General features: G+C 37.6%; 1 protein-coding gene across 9 annotated transcripts in view; it reads right to left on the bottom strand.

Moving 5' to 3' along the window:
• The window catches only part of PURA (purine rich element binding protein A), a 70,954-nt gene that overhangs the window by 50,969 nt on the left and 6,571 nt on the right, over window positions 1-13,414 (bottom strand). For 6 of the 9 annotated variants that reach the window (XM_070374452.1, XM_070374450.1, XM_070374451.1 and 3 more), the window contains exon 2: window positions 7,829-13,227. The exons of the other annotated variants lie outside the window; for them this stretch is intronic. In XM_070374452.1, coding sequence (XP_070230553.1) covers window positions 12,119-13,084 — 966 coding nt within the window. In that variant the 5' untranslated portion in view covers window positions 13,085-13,227 and the 3' untranslated portion in view covers window positions 7,829-12,118. Of the gene's footprint in view, window positions 1-7,828; window positions 13,228-13,414 lie in introns of those variants that run through there. 9 annotated transcript variants of the gene reach the window in all.

Here is a 13,414-nt window from a genome sequence, read left to right as displayed (position 1 = left end):
TGACTCCCAAGAAAGCAGATACAATTCTTGAATCTGGGGCTGTCCACAGCTCCTGAGGTCACTCATCAGAGCTGTGACCTGTCCCAACCCTGCTTAACTTTAAAAGATCTGATGGGCACAGAGCACTCAGGGATACGGCTGCTGGCTACTTTGGACTCTAGATCTCACAGGTAATCAACAGGTATCTGAGATTGAATTAGCAAACTGTACCATAGCTCCTTAAACAGACACTGTCAGGTTTGAAATCATGTCAAGCATGAACCTTCACTGTCAGGTCAGAAATCAAAGTGGGAGTTTTCCCACATCAGCCAAGGTTATTTTGTCAAAACCTTAGAGGAGTTGGACAGTTTTTCATGTTGCAAGTGATTAGTTTACTTATTTAGTCAAGCTGGATTGGCAAACCAGACTGATTTATTTAGTTAGCTTTGTTTTTTTGATTCCTATGTATGTGTTAACCCAAAGCTGTTCTATTTGGGCTAAATACACTGACAGAGAAAATTCAAACAACAAAAGTTCTCAGCAAACTTTTGTGGCATTTTCTTTTTGGATGTCATTGCAAGATCTAAAGGTATTTCTACCCAACAAAGTCTGTTTAAGTTGTTTAATGTTATTTCCTTTGTGGTCCTATACAGAATGCTATGACTTCTATATAGGTCTGAATGCTGCTCCATGTAGATTCCTTCTGTATATCTAAAAATATATACTTTTCAGTAGTTCAATACATGGTTAATCTTCCCACAGAGGAAGATTTTTGTAATCACATGTTGCAAAGTAGAAAACATCTCCTTTCTAAGAAAGGAAATACGTATACTTTCCTATTGTACACTTTTGAATAAGCCCAAAGGCATGCACCAAAAATCATTATTAAAACTAATACATGCACTAAAATGGTATACAGTTAGACTTAAATAAGGTGCTGCTTTTTCAATTTTTCAATTTGAAGAAGACATTTTGTCAGTTTGTTGACTCAAAGATCTCTCCCCACCCACCCACCCCACTCCACGGCATCAAGAGAGAAAAATAAAAAGTATGCATAAACCTTTAAACTATTCTTTATAGGGGGAAAGGACAGATATATCAACTATCCTATTCATACACTGGATTCCCAGTTTTAAATAAAACCAATATTTACTGGTAAAAATTGTCAAAGCTAATACATCCAAACAAATGTTACTAGTAAATAAGGTTCTACATAGAGAATAATTTACTTTGGTTTTATGTACTTTCTCAAAAACAATACCGGTGTCCCATACGTCACCAAACTGATGTGTTCCAGCAAAGTTGTAAGGCAAATCTTTTTCTTCTCTAGTGACATCTTGTTTCCCAATAGACAAAACTAAAATCTTTTGGTGAGGAAGGGGTTAAGATAATGGCTTACCCCTTGGCATCCTGAGCATTGTGGTTTATCAAACTCTACCCTGCTAGAAGCTGTCAGGCACCCTGACCCCTGCCTTGAACCAGGAGTGGCTCCCATGTTTAGAGATGCCCTAACTCCTTAGAAATCGCTCTCAGAACTTTGCTGCTCTCTTCCTTCTGTCTGGTTGTTAGAATGTCTAGCAAAGCTGTCTAGAATGTTACATTTTGTGAGTAGGGGCCACCATCTAACAGTAATTCCAATCTGAAATGTTTTATGCCAATACTTAGTTCCTAATTTTATCAATTAATTGCATTAAAATTTTCTCTATGGAGTTTAGAAAAGAGATCCTTAACTTGGATTCCAGAAGATGTGTGATGCCCCTGAGGTTGTGTGCAAAATTAACTGTGTATGTGGTATTTTCTTTCTGGGGGGAGCGTCTATCACTTTCATCTGATAATCAAAGGTATCTGTGACCCCAAAAAGATGATACAGGGACTTAAGAGGGCTACCCGTAATTTGTTTTATTCTAGGATTGGGAAATGGGGTCAAAAAAACTAAAAATGTCCTCAAAAAGTAGGGGGGCATATTGTTGATCTTTTCCCATTATTCATATTTGGGAAATAAGTGCTTCAAACTAGAAAAAATAATTAAGCTGATTAAACCCTATTTAAAAATAATCAAAGCCACTTTCTAAAATTTTTTCATTTTCCATGTATGATAAATTTAGTCTCCAATAAAAAGTTTGGAGACTGAATATTTCTCTTTTCTCAAAGAAAATTCATAGATATACTACTGATCATCATCCACATTTAATCCAAGACAACATAAAACCTAAGACAACTATAATGATGTAAGCCTTTAAGTTAGTTTTGAATAAAGGATTATCTAGAGTCAAATACACATTTGTCAACATTCATTTCCCAAAATTGGTCCATATTTAGATAACTACCGGGCACATTTCCACTAGATAAACCTCAAATCTGAACAATGGAAGTTTATAACTTTCTACCTCAATTAAAAACAAAGCCACAAAGTTCCACAATAGAGTCCAGCCATACACATTCACACTATGTCATAGAGAACTTTCTCATTTCAAATACATCACTGAATTTTCAACAGAATTTGCAAACTTAAGATCCAGAATAAATAGCAAAACGTGCTGAGAAGAGCATGTTGAGAATTAAAACACCACCCCCTGCCGCACCCCTGCCATCCAGAAACACACTCAGGCATTCCAAAAATAAACCAGCTCTGAAGAGAGGCCTCTAGCTTGTTGGTTTTAAGTATGAAGCTCCTAAAAGGCTATGGGAGAGGGAGTATAAAATGAAATAATAATTTACAAAAAATAATTTCATTTAAAACACATTTCTGTTCTATTGACAAAACTGTCTTTTTTTTTTTCTTTTTTTTGCAATTCCAAACACTGTCGCGCAATCTAAGACAAAAAATATGTTCACAGGTACGCTTTTTGTTCTCCTACTCTTTCTAGAGTACATCTTGAGGTTATAAGAATGCCTCTAGTTAAAATAAAGTCTCTTATCCCTTGCTACCCCCCTCCTCAAAAAGTGAGTCAACCTTGAATTCCAAAAAGGAATATTCATCTAATATAGTTATTTCAACACCAGTTATATCACATAGACCATAAGGAAACTCCATGAGTATTATGGAAAACTACATGAAAGAGGGAGCTGCCACTTGCCACCCACTTCACTTTCAGCTTTTTAAGCCAATGCCCAGCTAGACTCAAATCTCATTGACTTCACTGAAAACAAATTAACATCCAAAATCAGGCCATTTCAGGCTGGAAATTGGATCTCAAAGACATCACTTCATATATATATGTATGTATATATATTTTTTCTACCCTAACTTTCACTTTGTCTATTCAAATAGTTTAATAAAACTCACATTTACAAAGGATTTTATTGGCAAATAAAGGCCCATATTAAAAATTTTATCAAAACAAATTTTTGTTCTACATAGCTAACACTACGAAATATTTTCTTGGACTTATAAAGAATATTTAATTGCATATAAGTTTTGCTTTGGGTGGGATATTGAAAATGTAAGAAATTAGAAAAGACTAGAAACAAAAGTGAAAGTGACTAGTCTTAACTTTCAAAAAATCAAGTGCAAAGATAAATAGTGCAAATAATGAAAACTAGAAATTTTATAGGCAACTTTACAGTCTTTCCTGCTTTTGCACTTTTACATATTGACAACTTTATAAACCCTAACAACTGTATGCAGCATGGAAATGGGCTATCATTTATCTCCATTGACTAGACTCAAGGAAGCCTTTCAAAGACTTGTCTCACAGTTATTTAAATCACTGGTTCTTGACACAGGTTTGGGAATTCACTTCTTTTTAAACAATTCCTAAGGGAGGGGTTTAAGAAGGCTCTGCACTGACTTAAGTTATAGTATGTAACCATCATAATTTAAAATCTGACATATAATACTACTGGATGAAAATCATACTAACTGCCAACTCTACAAAATAAGTTAAAATAAAAATAATTATTATTAATGTATTTGACATTTATTAAAAAAATTACATTCCAAATACAAAATCAGAACCTCTTTTTTAAAAGTTATCTTTAAGAGGTTTTATCACTAAAATATACAGATTTGGGTAAAATGAAACATTAAAGTAATCTGTCAAAATCACTGAGATTAAGTCCATACCAAACTAGAAAACAGTTAATTCAAATATAGTTGAATTGTGTAACTTTAAAAACGAGTATTATAGCAACTTTTCATCTTATCAAAATGTTATTGGGATACTGAGAACAGAAATCTTAACACAATCAGTTTCACCCTATAAAGGACATAAGAATTTCTAAGATATACTAAATTATATTATTAATATTTGCCACCAATGAACTCTTGGGATACAATTTTAAAGTAATATAGAAAATGGAAAAATAAACAGAAACTTGAGCTTGAGGGCAGGTATGTTGCCTAATTTCAGAAATATATATTCTTGAGAGTCTCATAAGGGCCACAATGTTAAATAGTTGCTAGGACTGCAAACAGAAAACAAATAGAAAAGACACCTAAGATTTCAATTCAATGTTTTTAACTTGGTTTATTGTACTTCTAAAAATTTATGTGGAACAAAGGCTCAAGGTTCTATAAAGCAAGGCATAATATGAATCTTTGTGGACTGCAAAGCTGAATAATTTGATCTAAAGAACATTCTGAAAAGCAAATGTAAACTACATTGTAACATGAGTCCAGGAGAATAGTCTGTATGATAAAATATTTCTGATAGTTTAAAAATAAATATGAAAAAGTTTGAAACTTTTAAAATTTCTTCCCCTCAAAATAAGTCTCTAGCACCATTTGCCTTAACCAGAAAAGTTGCCATTCCACAATTGTGCTATTTATATTTGTCCAGAAAAGCAAATATCCTATACCTGAAAATAGATTTATATACTGCATCATCATCATCATCATCATAACACAGACCAACAGCTCTCTCATAACCAACAAGGGACCCATTTTTTCTGAAAACTTCCTTAGTGAACATCAGCTTCACTGTCCTTAGCAAACAACTCTCATTTAAACTCAGTGTCTTTTCCTACCTCCAGTAAAAATTTCTCCCACTTTACCTCCAAACCGTTCCCTTGTATACCTCTCACACTTCCATTCATGAACACTTCAAACAGCTCTCCCCCTTTCTGCTCTCAAATTTCCAAACCAGTAAGTCTCAGCTCCAGGAACTTACCTAAAATACACATACTTCTTACTTTCTTCAATTCATACATATCTTAATAATGTCAATGCTATTCAAACTGCCAACTTAAGACTATAGGGAAGACAGCAGTCAGAAAACACTGCCCAATTACCTCATAATACAGAAATCTTTCTGGGGTCAGTTAGCTATGTTCTTTTCTAAGGCAGGAGTCAGCAATTTCTTTACTTCCTTCTTGAGGAGGTAAACTGGAGTGCCACTGGCAGGCCTATGGCAAGAAGTATGCTGCTAAGTCACTTCAGTCGTGTCTGACTCTGTGCGACCCCACAGACGGCAGCCCACCAGGCTCCCCCGTCCCTGGGATTCTGCAGGCAAGAACACTGGAGTGGGTTGCCATTTCCTTCTCCAATGGATGATAGTGAAAAGTGAAAGTGAAGTCGCTCAGTCGTGTCCGACTCTTAGCGACCCCATGGACTGCAGCCTACCAGGCTCCTCTGCCATGGGATTTTCCAGGCAAGAGTACTGGAGTGGGGTGCCATTGCCTTCTCCAATGGCAAGAAGTACAAAAGAGAGCAAAACAAGGAAAAAAGAAGATGGGAAAAAGAAAATTCCAGTGTATAGGGTAGGGAGGTAGGTCAAATGTCACCAACAACTATCTGCACTGGAAACTGCCAATCCACTCCAGCTCAAGAGGAGTTTGATCCATTCCCCAACATGACTATTAACTCATCAGCGGATGGCCATCACTGAGCTGGTCAATGTGAATACCTAGGTCACCTGTCCCGTAAGTTTGACTGCTACTTCATAGTAAGAACATAAGTCCTCTTAGGATTTTTCTGTATTAATCCAGTTTAGAGCAAAACACATGCTAACAAGAGTACTTCCAGGTTTCTCACAATTCTAGAATATAAAGGTTTGGTCCTTGAACTTGGAGGCTTCTTAAATTATTAAAGTGCACCCTAAATCAAAAAAATTAAACTCTTTAGCTTAAATTTTTTCTAGGAAATGTTATAAAACTTTATAAGCAAATTACTAATAACCACCAAAACAAAGTATATATTTGCAAAAATCTTGCGATTCCAAAATGAGTAAAATATTTCTGGTCCATAAGTAACTTTGTTTTACACAGAGGATCACCACCATGTTTCTACCTATCAAACAAGACAATTTTCCACAAAAGTAAAGCACATCAGGAAAAAAGAAAGGAAATAAATACCAAACACAATATGGGGACAAAATAAAAATGAGTAGCTGTGAAATTCTTTTTAAAAAAAATATTTCTAACAAGTGACCTTTGCCATATTCAACCTTCCTAAAGACATAAATTGCCTAGGACCATCCAACATCAAAACTTGGTAGTCAGTTTAGCAACTGAAAGGTAACAAACTGTTGGTTTGAAACCAATCATATATTTCACTTTTTACCTGGTTCCTGCATTATGAAATTCTGCCTGACTCATGCTAATGCTAATTTAGATGATCGCCATAGTAATGAAATTTCTGCTCTAAAAGAGCCTGTCAAAGGGCCTAGGCCTTAAATTTAGGTTTTATTTTAGGAGCAAATAACTCTTCAAACATTAAAATCAGCTTTTCTTAAAAATTTATTGCAAATCCTTTATATTAATGTTGCTGGGTAAAAATAGTGATTTTAATAGCAGTGATCACTTAAGTTTCACATAATTTCATTATGAATGGTCTAAATTTGGTTAACTTTCAATTAAAATAAATATTATGATTTAAAAGTAGATAAACTTTAACAAACAACTTTGCACAAATTACTTTAGTGAATTTATTCACTTAAGCAATTCTAATAAATTCTCTTTCCTATTCATTTCACTCTCATGGGGAAGTGTGCATATATATATGTGTGTATATATATATATATATATCTACAAATTGTTGATATCCAATTTTATGAATCATCAACTATAAATGTTATACTCAGTTATCACCAACCTTTTTCAAACTTAAGTGGCTAAAGATTCTCTTAGCATTCTTTATATAGCAAGCAGGATCTCATTCTGATACTGAAAATGAAAAAAGTCATCAGATTTGGTATCTCATTTTTTATGGGGGAAAAAATCTTAAAAGTATGTTCACATGTAAAATAAGACAAATCAGGGAGCTACGAAAGCCACCAGAACAACCATTTCAGAAATCTCCACTCTGAAATCATATGGAAATGTGTGTATGTGTAATATGAAAAAATGAGTGGGAATACTGAAGACAGGGTGAACCATATGTGGTGGTGGTTTAGTTGGTAAGTCATGTCCAACTCTTGCAACCCCATGGACTGTAGCCCGCCAGGCTCCTCTGTCCATGGGATTCTCCATGCAAGAACACTGGAGTGGGCTGCCATTTGCTCCACCATGTGTGGGAGATAAAAATAATCATGCCCATGGTGGGGTCAATCATGGCTGGCAGATAACCCAAAATATAAAAGAAAGAAGTTTAGAGAGTTTCAACATTGCTAAATAAAAAATGTTAAAAGCACAGAAAAAAAATGAATGAGACAACCCCCACAAACATCAAGTTTCATAGGAAAAAAGGTAGGAAAAAAGTGACCTTATACATCTTTTTTAATATACCAAATCTTAACTGACTTAAAGATTATATAAAGTAGTTGGGTCATGGTACCCACCCATACTCTCATTATCAATGGACTTATCTTTTCCCCTCCCTTCCACCCAAATTTAGTTGTTTCCTGCAGAAAATGTACAGCATTCCTATATCAATAAGTATAAGAAATGAAAACAGTGAGTACAACTGATATAGATCCATTGACTTTTATTACAAATGTACTTGATCACTTGGCTTCAAAAAGTTTAAAATCAATACCCTATTTTCTGTATGCCAGTACAAAGCAAACTGTTTTACAAATTAAATACCTAAAAATTTGACAAAAATATTAAAATTTGATGAAAAACAATTATAAAAATCCTTAATCTCTCTCTTCAAAAAAGGAGGCAGTCTTCCCAGTCCTATTGTACAATATTAATAATATTCACCATTTTTAGAATAGGTAGCTAAATTATATTTTTTCTGTTAGCATACAAAACTCTTAGACTAATAGATTTTATTTGTATATGCTCCAGTTAAGTTTGTGAATGCCATCTGATTGCAATATAATCAACTATCTTTAATTGAGTCCTAATTTACACTTATTTAATAATTTGCATAGTTTAAAAGGGAAAAAGGTTATTCTATAACTAATTATCATAGGCTATTACAGTGCTATTTTTCAAGGCAACAAGTACTTGCTCCCAAATGAAATTATCTGTCTTCTTTAGGCAGGGGTTAAAATTACTAGCAGCTTTCTCCATCACCTGAAAAACCAAATTGCGATAGTTATCCATCTCTAGATGTGAAGACCTATAAAATACATTGATATATTTTTCACTTTGAGTCAAATTTCAACCCCTGCATGGGACAACTACAAAGTGAGACTTCCAGGTTTTTTATTTCCCTGTTGGTTTTGGTTTCTACTCTCCATGGCTTTTGAGAAGCTGGAAAAGTCTGTCTTTCTGACTCACATTGTCTTTTTTTCCATTTGGCAAATATTCATCTACCTCCAATCTGTATCTAGTGGAGGAAAAGCCAACATGGCTTTTCTTGTGAACTTCCTTTGTTGTCAAAGGCATGTATAATGATTTCTACAGTTCTGGTTAGTTAACTTTAGCTCCCTCTGTGGCTGGATGACTGCTGCTTCCAACATCAGCATGATAAATAGGAGGCACAAATAAAAAGTAGCTTAAAAAAAGATTTGGTGACTTAAAAAAAAAAAACAAAAAAAACAAACAATACCAAACACACACACTTATATGGGCATTTAAAATCTGGTGGCTGATCTCTGGATTAAATTACTTGACAATGTCTCTCATTTTAAAGAATGTAATGCATTTCAAGTGTTCTTTCATACTTAGGCAAATAGTATAGTTTAACCAAGCTCTTGGACCTTAATTGTAAGACAAAGCAGATCATTAAAAATAAGGCATACTTGTCATGAATTAATTTTTGTTTACATGTTTTTGGCACATTTGATCATACTGTCTTCTATGAATAACACATATGGTCAAATATACCATTTCCTTTTTTGTTTCAGCACAAACAGGGTTTACCAACTAGTAAAATAAAAACAAGGAAAAACTCCAACATAAAACACTGAGTTATAGAACCTTGGTAAAGTACCGAGCACCTGGGGGCAAGGGTGGAAAAAGGATGAAACAGGAGAGGGGAAAAGGGAAGGTTTCGGGTACTTGGGGAGGTAAAGTGAGATGCAAAAAAAAGAGCATCTTTACAGTCATTAGTCTTTTCTATGATCACGTCTTAAGTCTTAAAAGATCTGAATGTGGATTTCTTTTAAAATCCACTGACCATAAATCAGACACTGGTTTCAAAATCTTAGTAAGATTGTGTTTAACTGTTATAGTGTAAAGATAATTGCACAATACATGTGCTTCTTGATCCGGTAGGATTCCAAGCAGAATCTGAAGTCTATAGCTATGAAAGGCTTCACTTTAGGTAACTCGGACCCTAAAGAAAACCTCATGAAAGAACTCGCATCTCAAAGAAAGGACACTTTGCCTAAGTTTGCTGTGTTTTTGTTGACTTGCACTACTTATTGCTGGCTACTATAAAACACTGATCTAGGAGTACTCCAACAACCTGTAGTACAAGGCTTAACTTTAAGAAGCTATAGTAAACAAGAGACAAAATCAAAGCAATTCTCTTTCCTAACTAATAACAGCACAGAGAATGCAGTCTTTTCCATATCACAGTTAAAGTACAGTGAACAAAACAGCTCAACAAACCTTAAGACAAAAAAGTGCAGGTTATTAATGTTTACATGCAGTTGATAAGCATTCCAAATGTCACATTATGCACTGTAAAAGCTCAACTTTACTATGTGGAAATAAGAAAAATGCACCTTGGGGGAAGGGGAAAAGCAATTTAATCATTTCCAGTGATTTTGTAAGTAAAGAAACTCCTAACTATTGTACGGTCACCTCATATTAAACATTGTATGAATATTAAAAGCAAACAATTTAATGGGAAAATGCACAGTACAATGGAAATAGCTTGTTATTCAACACATACAGTAGATCTCAAAAACAAAGACAACACACTCAACCAGGGAGCTTAAAAATACCAAATCAAAACCCAAAGAACCAGCAGAAAAAAAATCCTTCAAAAAGACAACTGTTTCACCTTCCTAGGCCAATGCTTTACAATGTGAGAAGCACTGATACCTTCCAGCTCCTACAGGTGGTGTCTTCTACATACAGCAGTTAGATCTATATGGCTGGATTTGCCAAGATAACAATTCCATCCCCAGAACTCTCTATGTCAGACAAGACCCCTTTTTTTAAAAACCAAAATACTTTCTACAGAATTCCAAACCAAAATGTACTGTTTAAGGCATCTTTTTTTTATAACATTTTCTCTTCACTCAAAGATGATAGTCATGCAGCAGTTTAATGATAAAAATATATTAATATTTTACTATACAGCAGCAAGAAGTTAGTTGTCAATTAAAAGCACACAAACATCTTTAAATGAAAACCTGTAAAAGACTATCGTTACAAACAATTTCAGTTTGGAGGACACCAGCTTGGTAAAGTGCTCTCCTAAGCTTTGCATTTTCATACCCTACACCTTGAATATATGAGTTATAGAACATACTTTTGATAGAAGGCTTGTACACTTGGGGAACACAAATACACTTAGCATATAATGTAGCCAGTAATAACTAGCACCACAGCTACATGGAAATCCTTTACATACACCAACTTGGCTTTCACTTTTAAAATGAAGCTCAGAATCCATGGCTCAGTAGGATAACTATAATTGTGTTGCTCTGCTTGTTAACAGGTCTACATAAGTTAATAGCACTGGCAAAAATCAAAGGATAGCTTCAGACCTCTTACAAGTTTAGGAGACAGTGCTAGTGACCACAAATAGACTCACTACCTGATGTCCAAGTACAGGTTCACTGGAAATTGCTGCACGTTAGTTAAGTTTTTAAAATCTTTCTACACATAATAAAAAAAATATATTATGAACGATACAAGTACATCTCATATACACAATAATGACAAAATGCCTACTCAAAGCAAACAGATGCAGAAAAATATTATGGGAGATTTCCTTTTCTTTCTTTCTCTTTTTTCTTTTACTATTTGAATAACTTTGGTTCCAACCGTAAAAATCACAACTTAGCAAATTTCATTTAAATGCCTTTTTTAATAATTTCTTCATGTTCACAGAAGTTTCACTGACCATTTTATATGTTTAAGGTCCAGATGCAATGCATATTGTATAAAAGAGAGCACTTATTGTTTACCTTGCATGAATTAAACCTACGTACCTTTAACTCTACAAACTTCTGCATAACATTTAGACAAAGCTCAGACACACAGCATGCCTAGCCCTCATATATATACACATCTCTAATCACAGGTATATAGGGTGTCAAATATACTATAATAACCTCCATGTAAGGTTTGAAATTTGGTAACAAAATGAGAAAAACTAAAAATATTATTTTACGTGTTCTAAAATATCTCTTTTTTGTGCTAAAGTCAAATGTTAGCTCAACATGAAAAGGACTTTTATATAATTCAGCAATATTATAATCTTGACCATTTTGCAAACACTTTTAATAATAATAGCTTAAACGTGTACAAAAGTTCTTGGTTAATTAGGGAAATAAACACTCAGTTCTTTATATTTTTTAATCAAGTAGGAAACACAGTTCATATAATGTTATTACTTTTTGTATTTTTTTTTTGTTTTTTGTTTTTAGCAGCTGCTTACTGTTTTATATGGTGGATAAAGTGGACAACATCCAGCGATGGGTGGCAAGTCAAGAAGAGAAACTGTCAGTTGGTGGAGGTTCTGTGGGTGGTGCTCCCTTGGAGTTAACAGGTTTTTTTTTTTTTTTTTTAACTTTTTTAACTTTTTATTTTCTCTCTTTCTTTACAGTATAGTTTCTCTGTGTGTGGCTGTGTGTGTGTGTGTGTGTGTGTGCATGTGTGTGTGGGTTTTTTCCATTCAGTTTGATCAATCTTCTTCCCCTTCTTCCTCACCCTGCAGCAGCAGGGTGGCAGCGGCTGTCTCCTCCTGCTGCTGCTGCTGCTGCTGGTGAAGCTGCTCACAGGCAGCTCGCTTCTCCCTCTGCTTCTCTTGAATCTTCTTCATCTCCTCCGAGTACTTGCAGAAGGTGTGTCCAAACTTGGCCCACACCTTGTAGGGCACGGTGATGGAGTTGCGGTAGGTGGGCTTCACCTCGCTCACTCGCATAAACACGCCGTACTTGTTGGAGCCCACATCGAAGAAGAAGCGCTTGTTGTCCACAGTCAAGGAGGTGCCCTCGGGCAGCTCAGCCGGCTCCTCCTCCACTCCGTAGTCGTCGATGAGCTTGGCCAGAGCGTCGCGGAACTCGATGAGCCCCTGTGCGGGCAGTGCAATGGTCTGGCCCTGCGTGGAGCCCAGGCCGGGCCCCCGGTTGACCGTCTGGCGGATGCGCAGGAAGCGGCCGCGCTGGTTCTCCTTGAGATCCATGTAGTACTTGCGGTTCTCGCGCACCAGGAACTCGCTCTTGAGCGCCCGGCGCGGCTCGTCCTGCGCCTGGGCCAGGTCGGGCGGCTGGCTGGGGCCCAGCTGCGCGTAGTGCTCGATGAAGTCGCCCAGGTAGTCGCGGAACTCCACGGCCACTGACATGGAGAGAGTAAGGCGGCTCTTGTTGCCGCCCGCGCCCACCTCAGCGATCTTTAGAAAGCGGCCCTTGGCGTTCTGCTTCACGTCCAGGTAGAAGCGCTTATTCTGGATGTCCACCCGCTTGGAGGCCAGCTCCTGCGTCTCGTGCTGCAGCCCCGGGGCCCCGCCGCCGCCGCCGCCGCCACTGCCGCCGCCGCCGCCCCCGCCGCCACCACCGCCCCCGCCGGAGCCCGAGCCTGGGTGCCCCAGGGAGCCGCCCGAGCCCAGCGCCGCACCACCCTGCTCGCTGCCGCTGTCTCGGTCCGCCATGATGCTGCGCTCCGCCGCCGCGCCGCCGCCGCCTGCCGCTCCGCCCGCCGCCGCCTCAGTCGCCTCAGCCGCCGCTGCTTTCCCTCCCGGCTCCGCCTGCTGCCGCCGCAACCCCCACAGCCAGTCAGCCACTCTCGCGAGATCTGCGGGAGAGACGAGACAGACGAGACCCGGTAACAGGGCACTGACTCCCCAGTACAGTAGCAGGGCGCCCTACTGTACGCGCCCACCCGCCCGCCGGCACGTGACCCGTGCCCCCTCCCCGCTGCCAGTCCCCCATCCGCCCGCCCGCCAGGCGGCGCCCACCCACCGGCCCTCACCCTACACCCC

This window comes from Bos mutus, chromosome 7, assembly GCF_027580195.1.
Source record: "Bos mutus isolate GX-2022 chromosome 7, NWIPB_WYAK_1.1, whole genome shotgun sequence".
NCBI classification, from domain to species: Eukaryota; Metazoa; Chordata; class Mammalia; order Artiodactyla; family Bovidae; genus Bos; species Bos mutus.
Note: the sequence above shows the minus strand (reverse complement) of the source record. Positions and strands in the feature narration are given on the sequence as shown.